The following is a 19,147-nucleotide window of genomic DNA, read 5'->3' as shown; positions in this document are numbered from 1 at the left end:
GGGATCAAACCTTCATCCCCTGCGTTAGAAGGCGGATTCTTAACCACTGGACCCCTGGGGAAGTCCCTCTTATTCATTTTTAAATCATTAAGATTATAGGCTATTTCTAGCCCTGTGTCTGTTTTCCTCAACTTCTTGACATGTAAACAACTTTCTGTGTCATTGAAAACTTCATAAGCATTATTTAATGTTGTAAGATATTAGATAATGGATAGAAGTTCTTCACAAGCTAAATTCCCTTGTATGGATAAGAGAGTTTTCCAGTAGCATTGTCACAATTTTTCCAGTAGCATTGTCACAATAAGGGTAGATGCGTTTTCTGGAGCCTGTAGTGGAATATTTAAGGGCCTGACCTCCTGGTCCGAATTTGGATTACAGTATATTTAAGTGCTAAACTTACGTTGCTTACTGCTGCTTTCTCAGCCTGAAAGACCTCTGCTTTCTTCCCTTTTTCTTTGAAGTGCAGTTAAAAGGGAAGTGCTGCCACTATAAGCAGCCCATAGTTCCTGGAAATAACGCTCTGATGTGATAAAACTCAGAGTGTTCTAGGGTCCAGGTGATTGATGAACTAGTCTAAAACATGAATTTTTTTTTTTTATAAGTATGTGGTTTCAGATTAGCTTTTCAATGCAAGTTTGAATCAGTTTTCTAAAAGTGCAGAACTGAACTTAACAGTAGCCACAGGTGTGCTTATTTCTGGGCAAAAATGCCCATCCCACAGCAACGTGATGGAATTGATTCTCTGATAGGTATCCAGCTTGGAAATAGTCCTTCCCAGTACTGTCTCTAAGTATGAGAACTGTTTTACGATTCTAATCAGATTTTGACTCCTAAACTTCTTGAAAATACAGCCTGGGCTAATTAGGTCTGTTTTATACTTAAATCAGGTTAAATGTTTGTTCCTGATCTTACACTTAGAATTTTCAGGGAACTGACTATTCCTTGTTAACCTCGGATTCCTGTGCCTCCTCTGGCATTCCCATCTGCAGAATAACAGTCTACCCTCAAAGTTTTCATGTTAGTGAAGGTTTCATGAGGTTCATGTCTCTTTTCTAAAAAATGCCTGAATACGCTACTCTGTGAGTATGGAATACTTAACAAGTAGAAGGAAGAAGGTAGCCTCGTGATTGGCCATTGTGCCCTACAAGTAGCGTTCTCTGCGGATTGGCAGGGTATGCATCTCCGGGGCTTGTTAGAAATGCAAGTTCTTGAGCTCTGCTCCAAAGGCCTCGGGCAGGAACTCGGAGTTTTAATAAGCCCTCCTGGTTATTCCAATGCATGATAACAAAACCCTACTCTAGAAGTTTTTGTGCAGATGACAGTAATCAATGTGTAAAGATTTATGAAGTGAGAGAGACCCTCATCACTCCCAACAGTGAAATTGAAATGTCTGACCAAGCAGGTTGGCTGAATCCAGCATCAGTGCCTGATCGTAGACCTCCCCTTAGTCATGAAGTGGAGACAGTGTAGAGTTGAGAGGGAACTTTTAAGAGTTTGGTGCCTTGAGAAGTAGGGTCACACTGCTTGAGGACTCTGAAAGTAAATCCTCCAGGTAGAGGCAGAACCAAGGTAGTAGTTAACTTTACTATCACCCAGTGGAAAATTCCTGACATGGACCTGACAGCCGGGCCCTGCCCTACTGATGAATAAATAGTGAATAATCTTTCAGAATTATATCCAAAGTTATTGCTAGAATTTAGGTCTGCGTATAAGAGTGCATTGAGGAGGGACTTCCCTGGTGGCTCAGTGGTAAAGAATTTGCCTGCCAGTGAAGGGGATATGGTTCATTCCTTGATCTGAGAGGATCCCACATGCCATGGAGCAGCTAAGCCTGTGTGCTGCAACTGCTGAAGCCCACAAACCCTAGAGCCCATGCTCCACAGCAAGAGAAGCCATCGCAATGAGAGGCCTGCGTTCCACAACTCGAGAGTTCCCCCGCTTTCCGCAACTAGAGAAAGCATGAGCACAGCAGTGAAGACCCAGTGCAACCAAAACTAAACTAATTAATTAAAAAACAAAAAGAGTGCATTAGAAGATGGACACTAGGGTGCAGTTAAACATTAAGGAACCTGTAATTTGATTCTGTCCTGTTTGACAGGACCCTGGATATGCAGAGCGTTCCCCTTAAGTGTATTCAAGTCTCAGCTGACTTACATGTTTTCCCTTCTAGATGGCAGACTGTGGTGGACTACCCCAAGTAGTTCAGGTAAGGAGACTTTTTTTAAAAAGCACCCATTTGATTTCAGTTCTCTGTCCGTGCAAAGATTAACAGCTTCTTCTTTTGTCTTCCTAGCCTGGGAAGCTCACCGAGGCCTTCAAGTACTTTTTGCAGGGAATGGGCTACAGTGAGTAGTACATAACTTTCTATTCTAACCAAGATTTATTGATAAATGGGGTCATTTTGGCATCTGGGGAGCACTCAGTTCTCAGGGCGTAACCTCTGTGCTAGCCAGGCTGAAGTTAAGTAGAAACCAAAATTTTTTATGAAAGATTCTTCTGCACATATATACAAAGATGAGTAATGCGTACTTGTGCCAGGCACTCTGTATTCTTAACCTTAAGAGGTAAGTTCTGCTATTAGTCCCATTTTACAGAAGAAGAAATTGAGGCTTAGGGCTAAGCATGTTTCTCAGGATAACATTTCAGGGGTAGAGCCATGATTCAGTCTTAACTCCAGAGTCCACATGTTCAACCACTGAAGCTTTGGCAGTCCTGGCTGTGAATATGAGGTTGTTACTTGCATTTGAACTTAGCTGGTTATGACTCCTGGTCTAGAGAAACAAGTTACATCAGTGAAGTCTGCTCCCCACAGGAGATAAACTTGCAGAGTATTTCAGAGTGAATCCAAGGATGTGTCGTATCATGTGCCACTGTCCTGGTCTCTTGTATTGTGAGACTCCTGAGCTTTCTCATTTGTCCCAGGATATCCTCACTGGCTCCTTTCTTGGAGTTTTAAAAAGGAAACCCCTTCTACCCAGGTACAGAGCTCTGTATCCAGTAGGGTGATTTTTCTCCTGTCTTTGGTGTCAGTGTGATTAATGACCACTGGGCAGCTGCTCTGGGCAGCAGCTGGACCCCTGGGTACAGCCCTGTACCTGGCAGGCAGCCCATGTATGTCTCGTCTGGAGTGGCCGTGTCATCCCCGTCTGTGAGCCACTATCAACCGAGCCCACACCCCTGTCCCTCTGGCTCGCTGGGAGGAGCACAAGTCCCTCTCCTTTCATAGGAAGCAGTTCATTATCCAGGCAGGTTGGCTGTTTATAGTGGAGGAAAAAGCAGTTGCCTTTGACTAGTTGAGAGAAGTATCATCCAAGATGTTACTGAATTATCAGTTAGCCTTCCGTCCTTTCTGGAACCTTAGAATGAAACTTTGCCCCTGGCTTAGTTTGTTCTGTCAGTGTCTGCCAGGTAACCAGGTTTACCACTTGGCACTCTTGGGTCACTAACCTGCCTTTTCCTGTGTCCATCCTGCTTCCAGTCCCGTACGTGCAGCTCAGTCACCTGAGCACCGAGTCAGGTACCTTTCTCTGTGCTGGCCCCGCCCCTGCCTCCCAGCGATGCTCTCCTGGCTGCCCGCAGCATGTCCATGGTTTCCCTGTGCAGTGAGAGCCCGATAGAACGCGGCTCATTGTGCCCCGAGAGAGTTAGCCTGACGGTCCAGCCCTGGTTCCCCAGGAGTAAAGGGGTGGGTTGTAACAGCCAGGGTCGCAGCAGCAGCTGAAACTTCATAGGGGGCCCTTCTTCCATCACCACCACCTACTGAGTGATCCTTGAGTTAACTCCCAGACACAGGGTTCTCAATTATGAAGGTTGGAGCCTATGCCCGGAGAATGCAGGTACTGGCATCTTCTGACCCCAGCATTGAAATGACAGCTGGAGGAGTGGCTTGTCTTAGAAAGACAGGCAGGGAGGTAGGCCAGGTTAGGCCCTTTCCTAGCCAAGCTGGAAGGACCTTACAGCCAGAGCAGTGGCACAGCAGAAGTCTGACTTAAATAGACCTCCAGTGTGCTTTCTCACAGTCAGCCTGCACCTCGGTGCCTGTGCAGAGGCCAGCTCCAGGCCCCCCTGCCCTCCCTGCCCCTCACCTACCTACATGTCTCCTCCCTAGGTAGCAAGGGTCACCTGTGGACACAGATGGTAGTCTTGTTGTATCGGGCTTGCACTGTGTGTGTGAAACACCTTCGTACTTGTGTGGTGTGATTTGTCTTTCTTTGGTTTAGTCTCGCATGCATCACAGGTTTGGGTTACCTGTTTGGGTTCCCAAAGCCTTCTTCCTAATCACTGTGTGGATGGCATGGGCATAGCTAAGAGGTTATACTCTGGACTTAGTTCACCCATCATTCTACTGTAGACCAGAACCAGCTGAGATTTCACCCAGATCCAGAGGATTAAAGCAGCCTTGCCTAGAGCCCCTCACCTAGAGCAAAGTGGGATGGCTGTGTCTCGTCCTGGTGTCGCCTTAGATGATGGGTTGGGAAAGCTACATGTAAAGCCTTTGGTGAAACTTCTGGATTAGCTGAGCTTAACCACAGCTCTTTCCTCTAGTCCTCTCCGTTCTCTCTTACAGTCCCATCTGCCAGCATGACCCGGCTCGCCCGATCCCGAACCCACTCCACCTCAAGTAGCATCGGCTCTGGAGAAAGTGCCTTCAGCCGATCTGTTGCCAGCAATCAGTCAGATGGAACTCAAGAATCCTCTGAGTCCCCTGATGTTCTGGACAGACACCAGACCATGGAAGTGTCCTGCTAAGCAAATGCTCCTCCCCAGGACCATGCAAGTCCATCCTCCTTCAAACAGCCACTCCATAATATAACACTTCATCCAGCAATCTGGCATCTATCTTTAACTCCTGCATGGCCACTGACTCTCTCTTTCTGGTATCCTGGATTTATCATCCTCTCTGCCTGCCCACCCTCCTTTTTGTATGTACCAAGAACCACTTCCATCCCATTTCTGTAACATTCCAACCTCTTTAGCTGATCAGATCTCCATATCTTCTCTTACCAGCTTTTCCTTGTGCTTTCCCAACTATGTATCTAAGATTCTTTGATTCCTGACGTATGTGTGTGAGCACGCGTGTCTGTGTTTGTGTGTGCATAGTTTTGTGATTTTAGACATGCTTTCTTGTAGAGCTTATGCAGACAAAAACAAAAAAAGGGACTCTTTTTTTTTTTTTTTGCATTTTCAGTGATGTTTTTAGGAGAAATATGCAGAACAGGTTTCTAGGTAGGCCATTACATTCTCTTTTGGTTCCTCTCTGATGGTCAAGATTTGTAAAGTGACTTCAGGAGAGAGGAGATCTGAGGAAGGTGGAAGATCATAATTCCTGTTTCGATTGTTGATTATGACCAATAGAAGGGAACCTGTTACATAGAAAAGCAGGCCAGGTGGCCAGCCACCTTCTCCCGTCCAATTGAATTCCTGTATCCTATAAATGAAAGGAAGGGATGTGTTCTCTTAGAAGCCCATGAACAATGACATTCTGATGCAGTGTTGCATTTTTCTGAAGGAATGAGTGTGGCTTAATTATTGGACTCTCTTAGCACAGGAAGGTGGAAAACAAAATTCCAGGCCTCTGCTCTGTCAGAGCAAAATTGATGTCTCTGCAGTGTCTGATGCCACACACCAGACATCGGAAGGAGGCGCCTCCCAGGAGAAGCACTCTCCATCCCCCCAGAAGGGAGAAGTATATAGCCTGAAAATTATATAGATGCTGAGGAAATAGTTGGAGAGAGAGGATCAGACATTAACACAGTATGATGCTTTATAAGTATAACCTTGATTTCAGAAGAGTTAATGGAGCCTAAATGAAAGATAGAACCCATTTCTCAGAAAGTTAATCCTGTGAACTCCCTCTTCTAAGAGGGAAGGAACCATAAGGGCACCCCATCCAGGTAGAATTGCGTTCGGTCCACTGCTATGTGAGGGGGTCACAGCCACCCAGAGAGTGTCTCCAGGAGTGTGACAACACTTGCCACCCAGTAAGGGTCCCGCTTTGACAGCACAGAGATGTCAGCTCAGGGTTATATAATTTCAGTCCTAGGAAGGGGCTTTTCAGATGTAGCATTCGCTTTCTGCTCAGATAGGGAATGCATCACTCTGCCGGAGTATGACTTTTTACAGACGACGAAATAAAGCTGTATATGTCTCATTGTTACCCAGTGGCTGGTGTGACTTCTCTCAAGCCACTTCCTGGGGCTCTGGTGGGGACTGCACATGGGCTTCATACTGGGTCACATACCTGATGATTGTCCACCCAGCGACACCATCCACTTAAAGTGAGGAAACCAAGTCCCGGGATTAATCATTTGCCCAAGATCATCATGCCAGTAAGCTAGCCGGGACTGAACCCTGAGTCCATCTGACACACCTGTATTCCCCTCAGACGAAAAACCGTGAGAAGCTTGGTCATTGGTTTGTGATGGAGGAGCAGGTGAGGTCTCGGGAAGGCGTTCAGCATCTCAGCTCTGCCCTTCGTGCACGGTTGCTGCGTCCCACCCCTTGTGCGGTAACCACAGCCACCTGCCAGGGCGCCACCGACAGACCAGGCTGTGTTTCTCCAGAAGGGGCTCTTTGTACCCTGCCCCCCAAGAATAATTCCAGGGGGGTGGCCATCCTAGATCAGTTCCAAATGATCCAGGGGCTGCGGCTACCAGTATACCCAGGTCGCAGTGTCTGTGGGGAGGTACTTGTAAAATGACTCGACCCTGCCTCTCCTAGTAGAGGACAGGAAACCAGTGCCCATGGGCAGATGAGGTGTCCGTGCTGAGTTCCAGACAAAACCACCCGGCACGGAGTTGCAGAGCTGCAGGTGGTCTGATGGCCAGGGCTGCTCTGAGAGCCCACCCTGCTCCAGCCGTCTTGGCTGCACAGCACGGATGGTTGCCTCTTCCCAGCTTGGCTTTGTGCCTGGGGTCAGGCCCCAACTGACTACACCCAGCTGGTTCTTACCATACTCATCCTCTTCTCATTTGCATTTTCTTTCTTCCTATTCAATACTAAAAAAAAGAAGTTGGAGCGCCTACTTTGTGAGAGGTAAGGAAGTGGCCAGGTAGACGCTACACACTATGACTGTGTTAAGCTTTTCCGTGTAAATTTTCTCACGCAGTTCTCGTGGCAGCTCTGCGAAGTGGGCAGTGGTTTTACAAAGAACGGTTGAGGAAAGTTAAGTGATGTCGCCAGAAACACCTACTCGACAAGGTTCCTAGTTCTTCCAGAATCAATGCATTTTCATGTTTTATTAAGGCTTTTATTGAGCACCCACTACAGATTGAGCCCTTTCATCTTCTTGCGTGTCCCTCCTCTGATCCAGGAAGGTAGACCTATTCCAGTTTTATGGATGAGAAGACAGGCCCAGAGGTAACTAACTTAAAAATAGTCTAGAAACTAATAGAGCCGCACATCTAGGCTTTAGACTCTCTCATTTCCAGGTACCTCCCTGAGTGGTATGGGAGAGCATATGGTGGGAATGTTTTGAGACCAGAGATGTCATTCCCTACTTCGTTCCTTGCTCATGGACTGCTCCTTAAGGCCAGTGTGAAAGGCTGTTTGTCACATGGAAAGATGGACATCACAGTGGTGTGGAGGCAAGAGCAGGTGGTTGGGGCTACGGTCAGGTCCCTCCCAGCCACAGGCCACATCCTTGAGGGGCCGTCACCCACAGTAGCATGCTAGTTAGAACTTTCTTAAAGAGGAGGCACTTCCACTCTGGCCCTCCACTCTCCACATCACATGCCTCAGGAGTTAAATCTCAAGCCTTACCCAGGAGAAAGGGAGACCATGAATCCAGGTACAGCAGGGCCCCAAATCAGGCTGCATTGTCTGTGAAATGACAGTTTTGCGTTCAAAGCATCTGTCTCCAGGATTGCTAAGCCCCCTAAAGGGGAGATAATGAGTGGGTATGATTATTTAGATGCTAATGAGCTGAGGTTTTTATTTTAATTTATTTAAATGTTGTTAACTGATTTAAGCACACCAATCAGAGACAATTTTATCAGAGATTCTTCATCCCAGCGGAGTGAGTCTCAGGGTTAGGGAATGCATCAAGGATCACCTGGAGGGCTTGTGAAGACAGGTTGCTGGCCCTCCACCATGGAGTTTCTAATTGGGTAGACCTAAGATGGGCCTTGAGAACCCTCCTATGAAACGAAGTCCCAGATGGTACTGGGGCTACTGGCGTAGGGACCACACTTGAAGAACCACTGTCCAGGTCCACGCACAGTGTGGCTCCCAGATGGTCAACATGGTTTTATTCACTGGGAGTTGTTAGCGATGTAGAATCTTGAGCCCCATCCAGACTCACAGAACCAGAATCCACTGTTTAACAAGATCCCCAGGGGCTTCCCTAGACACAGTAAATTTTGGGACACCTGCCTTCTTGGCAATGCTTCCCATACTTGCCAGCCAGAGGAATCTCTTGGAGTGGTGAAGATTCAGAGTCTGGGGGCTGCTCCTCTGCTGACTTGGATTCAGAAGATGTGGGAGGGTCTCAGGGATCTGAGTCTAGCAAGCCCCCTCAGGTGATGGTGACGATCAGGGAAGCCTGGCTACCCATTGGGTCTGTGTTCCTCAGAGCAGACCCAAACCCCAGAGCCAGAAGAGAAGCCTCTCCCTCCGGGATCGTGACGTGGCAGCTGCTTCTCCCCCACAAACAGGAACTTGGGGAAGGTGGCTCCTTGATGGTCTGTGATGCCGTCAGAGGAAACGGGTGGTTGTGAGAACCACAGAGCCTGCAGATGTGAGCCGGGAGCCCTAAGAACCCTGCAGCAGAGCTCAGAGATGTGGGTCCTGCTTCCCCGCCTGGCTGTACTTGACAGGGCCACCTAGTCAGAGGTCTCTGAGGAGCACGGGGGTCCTGTCCCATCCCTGGGGTACAGACCACTACCACGGGCAGATGCCGAGCTCCCCAAAGCTCCCTGAAGACTCTCTCAGGCCAAGAGGTTTCTGGGTGGCCTAGAACTAAGGACATTGGCAGACTTCTAGAAGACTTTACACCCCACTGAGAGCTCCAACCTCTTCAGCTAAAACATGCGTCTTAGCTGGTCCCCCATCCCAAGACTCTGATGACAGGAAACCAGTAAGTACGCTTGATTTTGTTTTCTGATGGCCTTGGGACTGTGAGGAAGGATGGTCCCCTCAAGACTGGGAGTGGGCTATACAGTTGGGAAATAAGCTCAACGGGAAGGGCAGTTGGTTCTGCTGAGGCTGTGAGAAACGGCTTCTGAGGGTCCTCTTCCCCTTTGCTGTTCCCTCCAGCTGCTTTTCATGCCCATTCTGGTCTCATCTCAGTTCCCAACTTGCTGTGTGACTTGGGGACCCTCTCTGAGCGATAGCCGTATGGTGTCAGTGGATACGAGGAGTCTAGATTATAACCTCTGAAGGCACATTCAGTTCTGGAGTCTACAGTTCCTCTCAAAAAGGTCTTCAGCTGATCTTTCTCAGCTAAAAGGGAGGGCAGGGGTTCTCCCTTTAGCTCAATCCAAATCTGTGACTTACCTCCACCACTGAGAAATTATTTTCAGAAGCACAAACACACAGAAGACTCAGATTGTAGACCCAGGTCTGCAATAACCAGCTACCAACAGAGCGCGAGGTCACTTTCTCTGGGCCCTGCTCATTGTTTGGAATGGTATTCAAACCCTGGGATCTCTCAAAAGGTCAAGTGCGATGATCAAAACAATGTGGGCGGTGGGTATGCTGACCTCAGCTGTCTTTAACTCTTCCGCCCATGCCTGGGCCCCTGCAAAGTGCCTAACATGAGTAAGTTGTTCAGATACTTACACAGTTATTATTAGATTCTTCTCTTTAAGTTTGAGCCAATACCACCTCCTCTTCCTAGGTCTGCCCACCCCCGGTCTTCATTTTGCCCCCAGACGTCTTCCCGACCTTGACCTGACCTGGTGAAGGGAGCTGGCAGAGTGCTGGGGGCTGGCAGCCTGAGTGCAGGGTTCTCCTGCGGCCCAGCCCCCACCTCTACCTGCAGCGGGAAGAAGCCTCTGGGTTTAGTGTGGTTGGTAACTGTGGTGACTTTGTCTTGCTCAAAGAGAAGAAAGCAACCTTCACTGAGCACACTCTCCCTGCCAGGCTGCTCAGCTTCTCACAGCCCGAGGTGTCAGTATTATTCCCAGATTCACACATGAGACTCAGGGAAGTCGCGTGCTTTGCCTGAGGTCACACAGCTTGAGTTTGGTTGGTCTGAATTAAGCCCTCGCGCTAGCCAGGCATGATCTGTCCCAGGGGTTTTCTGGACCCATGTCTGTGCCTCATACCCAAGGGAAGGAAAGGCTGGGACCAGCAGGACTGTTGAAAACCTGACCATGAAAAGCTGCCTTGACCTTGAGGGAAGCAGAGACCCCAGGAGGCAGCAGCACCAGCTCGGGCTGCCAAGGTTTCAGGATTTCCAAGTCTGAGCAGGAAGTGGCTGCCAGGAGCCATCCCCTAAGGGTGGGCCTGAGCTACCCAAGGAGGGAGAGCAAACAGATCCTGTTTTCCCCGTGTTGATGGCAGGAGATGGCAGATGGTTTCACAGATAGATGTTCTAACCTCTAAGGCAGGACCTTTACTCCTCAGACAGGATGGCTGGTGAGGCCACGGGAGCCCCTCCATGATCATGGCGAGCAGCTGTCCTCACCCAGGGGTAGGGAGATGTTCAAAGGCAGGATGGAGCCTGCCATGTCCCCACACTGGTGTAATCGTGTCCTGTCTGTAAGGAAAAGACTGAAACTGTCTGAAAGAATGAAACCACCTTCCTGCAGTGTCTTAATAATATATTGTTTGAAAAAATCAGCATTACCATGGAAACCTGAGAATTTAAATTATTCTAAAGATAATGGGCAAGATCCCCTGGAGAAGGAAATGGCTATCCACCCCAGTGTTTTTGCCTGGAGAATCCCATGGACAAGGGAGCCTGGCGGGCTACAGCCCATGGGGTTGCAAGAGTTGGGCACAGCTTAGAGATTAAGCAATAACAAACAAGGATAAGACACCTATCCAAAGAGCTTGTAATCACTCCATCCATTTAGGCAATGTTCATCAAGTGCCATCGGTGGGTGAAAATGCCGAGGAATTGGGCAAACAGAGAGGTCCTTGTTCATAGCATGCTATGGAATCGTGACTGGTTAAACAAGCACCCCAGCACATGAATAATTAAAAATTGGGAAGAGCACAACAGGGAGCCAAGAGGGACACAAGGGAAGGTCCCCAGAAACAGCCTCTGGTGAAGTGACATTCAGGGTGTGAGAAAGGAAAAGCAGGCACCGGCCAGCCTCTTCACACGCGTTATCTCTCAGGCCCGTATGGCGGGTGTTGTTATCCCCTTTTTCAAACGAGGAAATGGAGGCAAAGAGAGGGAAATGGTTCGACAGCCAATCTGTACAGACTTGCAAGTCACCACTGTGTCATACGGCCTCCCAGGCACCCTACTCTGCCCTGTGACACTGGTCACTGTGCTCGGTGTCACCTTAGCTCACGAGACGCGCCAGCTCCCAAGTCCCCTCAGATCCCCCTTGCCCACCCAGCCATGGGTCCCGGTGTGCCTGGGATGAATGAACTCTGTCCTGTCATTGGCCCTTGCCCCCCAGGTGACAGAATGTGATCCCAGGTCAGGCAGTGGTTCTGAGGAACCATGGAAATGAGCAGCTAGGGCTGGGGGATTCAGGGAAAACTTCCTGGGGAGGGTGGGATACAGACAGGCCGGAAATGGGAAAAGGGTCTTCCGGCCAGTGGGAGGGGACTTCACACAGGGAAAGGCCCAGAAACATTGAATGGAGCATGGCTGCAGCATAGAAAAGATGGGATGAAAAGAAAACAAGGTCTGGTTTGCAGAAAGCCTTCAGAGGCTGGTGGGGAGGGGCTGGAGCCTGGTCCTGACGGGAGGGATCTCGTTCCCTTGTGTCGGCCAGGAGGTCAGCAGGGCTGAGTTGGGGCAGGGCGGGGTGGAGGAGGGGTGGGCAGGAGCAGGAGGAGGCGGGGGTCTGGGCACCAGGCTCGGGGAGCCATGGCGCGTCCCCATCACAGCATCTCTTTCAGATTTCTCTTGGCAATGTGCTCCTGAGTGTTCTTCTGAGGAACGATGGGAAGTCAGCCCAGCAGGGGGAAAGCCCTTCCAAGCCCAAGCTTCAGCCCCTGTGTGCAAGGCCAGAATCCTGAGCCCATGCAAGCAGGTAGGCCATGGGCCCCGGGGCAGCCAGGGCCTTCCTGACCAGCCACTCCGACACAGCTTTAAGTATAAACACAGCTTCGAGCGTTCGCCTCCCCATGAACCCCACAGCCAGGGTCCCTGCTCTCGCGGAGCGTACATATTAATGGTCAGAACATTAACCCAGATAAACTAGAATATGTGAGAGGGTGACCCGAGCGAACTGAAGGGTGTGATGGGCCCCAGGCGTCTCCCAAGGCTTCCCTCCTCCCAACTCAGCTTATCCAGAGACTGAGCTGCAGCTCTCAGACCAGCCCACTTCCGCTGCTCTCCAAACCTGCACCATCCATTAGCACAGCCACTAACCTTATGTTGCTATTTCAGTTTAGACTGAAATTAATGAAAATCAAAGATTCAGCTCCTCAGTCACACCAGCCTTATTTATTTTAAGTGCTCACCAGCCGTATGTAGCTAGTAGCTACCTTATTGGACAACACAATTATAGAACATTTCCATCAGCACAGAAAGTTCTGCTGGATGGTGATGCTGTTATCCTGAGAGGTGCTATGAAATACTTGAAGCAAAATAGAGCTATGATGCCTGGAAAAATGAATTCATACAAGGCATAGGCTAAACCTATCATTGTGGTTTTCTAAGGCAGTCCTGACTAAAAATGTCTGTTTTTATGATGATTCAGTTCAGTTCAGTTGCTTAGTCGTGTCCAACTCTGCAACCCCATGGACTGCAGCATGCCAGGCTTCCCTGTCCATCACCAACTCCCAGAGCTTGCTCAAACTCATGTCCATCGAGTCGGTGATGCCATCCAACCGTCCCATCCTCTGTCGTCCCCTTCTCCTCCCGCCTTAAGACTTTCCCGGCATAAGGGTCTTTTCCAATGAGTCAGATGATTAAGATGATTAGGCCATCAAAATATCCTGCAGTATCTAATACTTTGATGTTAGAACTATAGCCCCAGTTTTTTCTTGTTCCCTAAAACAGCCCACAAATCCTTTCTAACATCACTTTCTGATTTGGGGTTTTGATAATGCATTTGTCAGCAGCCCCCAGAGAGAAAGAGAACTAGTAGGGTATGTGTGTGCACACGTGTGTAAGAGAGAATTTAAGAAATTGGCCCACGCCGTTGTGGAGTGGCCAGTCTGAAGTCTGCAAGGCAGGTCAGCAGGCTGGAGACCAGGGAGGAGCTGATGCTGCTGAATTCCAGAGTGGAGCCTGGAGACAGGATTCTTTCTTCTTCGAAGGACATCAGCCTTTTTCTCTCAGTCTTCAACTGACTGGAGAAGATCCACTCACAAAGTGGAGGGTAATTCAAACCCTACTGATTTAAATCATTGGAAAAGACCCTGATGCTGGGAAAGATTGAAGGCAAAGGGAGAACGGGGTGGTAGAGGATGAGATGGTTAGATAGTATCACTGACTCGATGGACATGAAGCTGAGCAAACTCCAGGGAGGACAAAGAGGCCCTGCGTGCTGCAGTCCTCAGTGTTGCAAAGAGCTGGACACAAGTTCTGAACAACAACTGACTTAAATGTTAATCTCCTCTAAAAAACAGCAGCATGGCAGCCTCTAGACTAGTATTTGACCCAATATCTGAGTACTGTGGGCTAGCCACTCTGACACACAAAAGTAACCATCACAGATAACAAGATTACTGTAAACCATCAGCACTTTTAGGAGGAAGGACATAGCCACACAGGTAAACAGAAGTGGGAGAGTGCAGAGCCACAGTCTGGATGTCTGGGTTTGGCAGGTGTTGCCCCCAATCTGAAGAGTCCTCTACATTGGCGGGGGCGTCCTTTCCACTTCTCTGCCCCCATCCCCAATATCCTCCTTTCTTTTTTTTTTTTATTATTTGTTTTCTTTCTGGCCACACCGCACAGGCCTGCAGGATTTAGTTCCCCGACCACAGATCAAACCCATGCCCCCTACAGGAGAAGTCAGTAGTCCTAACCACTAGACCCCCAGGGAAGGCCCAGTATCCTCCCTTCTTTAATACCAGCCTCCCCCAGATCCCAGATCCAGGTGTTATCGACACCTGGACCCTGCAGACACCTGGTGGGCAGGCAGCTGCCTCCTCTTTGCCACTCACTGTGCACCCAGAGTGTGGGGCCCTGCAGGAAGAGATGTGGAAACCACACAGACCTCCACCTTATTTCCTCTGAATCAAGCCACAGGCAGTGCCCTCAAGGTAGCTCTGACTCACGGCAAGGCAGCTGAGAGGGGTGACCCCCAGCAGGTGTCCTGGGGCCCTCCCTGCCTGTGGGAACAGAGGGGAACTGGGTACCCCCCTCTCCCAGGGTCTCCAGGGGAAGGACGGGCCACAGCTGTGAACAAGGCAGGCATAGCCCCTGAGACAGGAGCTAAAGCAACCATCAATTACAATTGTGTTAGATTTTAGTGACAGTTTTAAGGGTCTCTGATTCAGAGTGTGGGCTGAGGGGCTCGTCAGGGAGGGGACATTTCATTTAATCCAAGGAGTGAAGAATGAAGATGACTCAGCCACTGGAGGGGACCCGTCAGGGGGCAGCATGTGCAACTCAGTGGCTCCTGAGGATGCAAAGCCAGGGCTTCCAGAAGGGAGAGGGCCCTTCTGGCCACCTGCTTCCATTCTTGTCACAGGACACCCTCCCCAGACTTACTCGCACCGTGTATTCGAGCATCAGGCATTCCCCTGCCCCGTGGGATGGCCAGGCCCCAGGGTCTGAGGACTCTAGTCTGGGGTCAACAAGGGGATCTCCATGTGGGTCTGGGAGAATATGCAGGAACCGGTCCATTTCCAGAATCTCAGTCTCACTCTGTCCATGTCCCGGAGGCCCTCAGCCCCCATAAAGAGTCCAGCTCTGTGTCTGCCCCGTCCCATCCCCTGGGTCCTTGTCTGTCCTCTTCTGTCCCTCCCTCACTTCCTGGGGCCCCAGCTCTGTCTAGAGGGCCTCACAGAGGCCTCTCAGGCCCTGAGGAGCATCTGTGGGTTACATAAACCTTTCTTTCTGGCCCTGACTGCTTCCCATAGCTTGATTCAGAGGCCCCTACTGAGATGGGATGAGAAGGAAGGGGAGGGGGCCACTGGGGTGTGGGTGAAGGGTGCTTAGTAGGATGGGATTTTTCAGTAAAAGTGGGCCTGGACAGGCATTAGGAGGTCTAGTTAGACGGGACAGGCTGGTGCCCAGTGGGGTGAGGGGATGAGCATCCTGTGCTAAAGGTAGCTGCTTGCCTCCTGCTCTCCAACCTCAAGATTAGGCCTCAAGGCCCCTGTGTTCTCAGGACCAGTCCTGGTGGCGTGGCGTGGGGTAGGGGTGGGGGTGGCTTGGCATCCTCTGTCTCTGTGACTCCCTCTTTGAACGTCAGCCTCCCAGGCAGTCTGGGCCTTTCAGAGATGTGCTGTGCAGGCCAGTCCACCCTCCCTGGGCCCAGGAGCAGTGCCCCACGGGTGGAGGACTCCCGGCAAAGCGCCCTGCGGAGCCTCAGTTGCTTTGCTGTGTCATGGGGCTGAACAGAGACGATGCATACCGCAGGTGCTCAGCAAGATATGGCAGGTGTGTGACTAAGACACTTGACAGAGCCATGCGTTCCTGCTGGGCACCTGCTCTGGGCCAGGCCTGTCACAGTGGGCCTGGGGCTGTACTTCTGAGGGGGCAGCGCAGACTTGCCCCTGTTGCTCAGGACAAAAGTCACGAGAGAACCACTCTGCCCATGTGCAGGCACTCCAGAGTTACAGCACCCTTCCAGATGGGTGATGTCCTGGGCCCCTCCAGGAACCCTCACCCCCCATGTCCCCCTCCCAGCCCCTCAAAGCTGGTCCATCTGGTAACCACCTCATCAGTGCCTTTCAGAAGCTGAGCTCAGAAATCTAGGCTAATACCTGCTTAGAACTGTCAGTTAGCTATCAAAATCTCCTGTGATGATCTGTGTAAAAATGGGGTTGTAGGGACTTCCCTTGGAGAAGGCAATGGCACCCCACTCCAGTACTCTTGCCTGGAAAATCCCATGGACGGAGGAGCCTGGTAGGCTGCAATTCATGAGGTCCCTAAGAGTTGGACACGACTGAGCGACTTCACTTTGACTTTTCCCTTTCATGCATTGGAGAAGGAAATGGCAACCCACTCCAGTATTCTTGCCTGGAGAATCCCAGGGACGGCGGGGCCTGGTGGGCTGCCATCTATGGGGTCGCACAGAGTCGGACACGACTGAAGCGACTTAGCAGCAGCAGGGACTTCCCTGGTGGTCCAGTGGTTAAGAATCTGCCTGCCAGTGAGGGGGACATGGGTTCTATCCCAGGTCTGGGAACTAAGATCCCACATGCTACAGGGCAGCTAAGCTTATGCGCCTCGACTGCTGAGCCCACGCACTCTGGAGCCCATCCTCCACCCACTGCCGCAAGAAGCCCAATCACTGCAACTAGCTAGAGAGTAGCCCCTACTCACTGCAACTCAAGAAAGCCTGTGCACAGCAATGAAGGGCCCATGCGCTGCCACAAAGACCCTGCACAGTCAAAAAAAAAAAAAAGGGATTGTAGTCAGGAGCCCCACTCCCTTTGCCACACCAGTCCTTTCCCTGAGGGGCCCAGGAGATGTCTGGGTGCCCTGGGCTCTACACAGCCCTGTGGAAAAGCATCAGATCCAGGCACCCCTTGGGAGCCCAGCAGACATGCCACCCCGGGTGCCTGTGGGAGGACTGATGGAAGAACCCAACCTCCACCGGAACTCACATTCTGGCCCAAGGGTGACCACCTCTGTCCCTCCCTCCAGAGAGGAGCCGGGCCAAGGCCGTGGCCCTGGGCAGTTTCCCAGTGGGCGAGCAGGCAGAGCTGTCGCTGAGACTGGGCGAGCCGTTGACCATCATCTCGGAGTAAGTCCTTCCGAGGGCGGTGGGTTGGATGCTCTGTCCCTTCCCCCAGTCCCTGAAGATGCACTCAGGGGTGGAGGGGCCTCTTCCAGGAGAAAAGAGCGTGGCCTTTGGTGCTGAGCTCACACAGGTGGAGTGTCTACAGCTTGACACTCCTGCAGGGAGAAGCAGTGGGGAGGGGCCCTGAATCAGACCACCTGCTGCCCAGGAGATACCTGGACCAGCTGGTGCAAGGAAGCCTGGGACACTCAGGTGGGACAGGTGGCCACAGGACCCAGCCTGGGGGGGTCCCCGTGAGTCCCCCAGGGGCACTTCCCAGGGCTTGGCCCTTCTGAGAAAGGGGCCCCCTCGTCCTTCTCTCTCCAGGGATGGAGACTGGTGGACGGTGCTGTCGGACGTCTCAGGCAGAGAGTACAGCATACCCAGCATCCACGTGGCCAGAATCGCCCATGGGTGAGTCCCCATCCCAGGCCCTGCCTCAGGGGCTTCCTGCTGTCTCCTCCCACAAGCCGTCTTATCTGAGCAGAGCTGGCGTCAGAGGCCAATCAGGCCAGGACCCTGTCCTTCAGAGGGGCTGACAACTGACTCTCTCAGGTCAGCTTGTGAGGCTTGGGAGCCCAGGGGAGGGGGCTCACAAAGGCCTCATGGAGATGTGGCGCCTGGTCCTTAGAGGGTGGCCAAGAATTTGGTGAGGAGGGCACAGCAACCCACTCCAGTATACTTGCCTGGAGGATCCCATGGACAGAGGAGCCTGGCGGGCTGCAGTCCATGGGGTCACAAAGAGTCGGACACGACTGAAGCGACTAACACACACGCACACCCAAGAATCTGGTGGTGGAGAATGCTGAGCATCAGTGTGCCCAGGGATGGCCTTTCCAAAAGGCATTTACTTGGGAGGATTGGACTTGGGCACACATGGTCTCTTACGAAGTGCGAGCCATCTCTCGCCAAGAGTAAGGGACAGACTGACTCCTGAGCAAATTCTGTGTTGAGACAGAAAGGCAGTGAATAACCTGGAGCCAGGAATGTGTCACTGAGTGCGCTGTGACAGCCACTCTTCAGTTCTGAGGCAAACTCAGAACTCAGGGGCGGCCTCACTTTTTGAAGCTCACGGGATGCCTGGCTCTGATCCTGAGACATGAGAACCCCTCATGGAATCAGTTCACACAGAGGCAGGGTGAAGCCCACGTGGCCTGCGTGTCTCTCTGTGGCCTGGGCCTGCTGGGCAGAGTTTTGTGCCCATAGCTGACACTGAAGTTTAAACCGAGGAAACACTGACTACCTCCGAGAGTCAGTCCCCTTTCTGGCCACGACTTCATTTGCAGCCTCTTTATGAAAGGATGTGTTTTATTTGCTATAAAATTAGGCTAAGTTTGCTGCTGGCACCAAGAGAATCACAGCTTCTTATTTACTTGGGATCAACTCAACCCTGACTCTGGCTTAGACTGTGGAATTTCACGGAATGACAGCCATTTCCATCAAATTGGCTTCTTAAGGCTTTGCTTGGGCCCGCCCTGGCTGATGCTGGGAAAGATTGAAGGCAAAAAGAGAAGGGGGTGGCAGAGGATGAGATGGTTAGATAGCATCACCAACTCAGTGGACATGAATTTGAGCAAACTCTGGAGATAGTGGAGGACAGAGGAGCCTGGTGGGTTACAGTCCATGGGGTCACAAAGAGTTGGACACGACTTAGCCCCTGAACAACAGCAACAACCCAGGAATGACTCTGGGGACAGTGTGAAGCAGATGGACTAGTACGCCAAAAAATTCCTGCAAAACTTCCTTGAACTTTCCATGGCAATGAAGTCCCTCGTGGACATATATGGGTGAGGATAAATGAAGAGAGGAAGGAAGATGTGGGCCCAGAATTATCAAGAATCCCAGCATTGGAAGCACGTATGAAGATCTGTGGACTATGTAATTTTTTTTCTCAAAATTTTAGACTGTCTTGAACATTATAGTTCCAAACTTTTGACCCACAAATAATCTCCAATCGAAGTGAGATTTCAGTGATAATGAGTAAATGTTCACCTGCACACCGTTTGACTACATAGTTAAACTTTAAACTTCAAATAAAATATTCACTAAACTTAAAAAAAAAGAACAATTCTTAGAGAGGTGAAGGCTTAGAAATGTGAGTGAATGGCGTA

General features: G+C 50.6%; 2 protein-coding genes across 11 annotated transcripts in view; both read left to right on the top strand.

The window, feature by feature from the left end:
- NDRG3 (NDRG family member 3) overlaps positions 1 to 6,157 on the top strand; it is a 63,259-nt gene extending 57,102 nt beyond the window's left edge. For 7 of the 8 annotated variants that reach the window (XM_070801618.1, XM_019972365.2, XM_070801617.1 and 4 more), the window contains 4 exons: positions 2,171 to 2,206; positions 2,294 to 2,345; positions 3,479 to 3,517; positions 4,568 to 6,157. In XM_070801618.1, the coding sequence (XP_070657719.1) occupies positions 2,171 to 2,206; positions 2,294 to 2,345; positions 3,479 to 3,517; positions 4,568 to 4,749 (309 nt within the window). In that variant the 3' untranslated portion in view covers positions 4,750 to 6,157. The remainder of the gene's footprint in view (positions 1 to 2,170; positions 2,207 to 2,293; positions 2,346 to 3,478; positions 3,518 to 4,567) is intronic. The other variant, XM_019972364.2, reaches the window with a different exon arrangement.
- A 129-nt stretch (positions 6,158 to 6,286) lies between these two features.
- Positions 6,287 to 19,147, top strand: part of SLA2 (Src like adaptor 2) — a 29,313-nt gene continuing 16,452 nt past the window's right edge. For all 3 annotated transcript variants that reach the window (XM_019972367.2, XM_070801626.1, XM_070801627.1), the window contains exons 1-4: positions 6,287 to 9,076; positions 12,028 to 12,161; positions 16,901 to 17,000; positions 17,364 to 17,450. In XM_019972367.2, the coding sequence (XP_019827926.1) occupies positions 12,071 to 12,161; positions 16,901 to 17,000; positions 17,364 to 17,450 (278 nt within the window). In that variant the 5' untranslated portion in view covers positions 6,287 to 9,076; positions 12,028 to 12,070. The remainder of the gene's footprint in view (positions 9,077 to 12,027; positions 12,162 to 16,900; positions 17,001 to 17,363; positions 17,451 to 19,147) is intronic.

The sequence above is a fragment of the Bos indicus genome, chromosome 13 (genome assembly GCF_029378745.1).
Source record: "Bos indicus isolate NIAB-ARS_2022 breed Sahiwal x Tharparkar chromosome 13, NIAB-ARS_B.indTharparkar_mat_pri_1.0, whole genome shotgun sequence".
NCBI lineage: Eukaryota > Metazoa > Chordata > Mammalia > Artiodactyla > Bovidae > Bos > Bos indicus.
The sequence above is the reverse complement of the archived record's forward strand: the minus strand, read 5'-3'. Positions and strand labels throughout refer to the sequence as shown.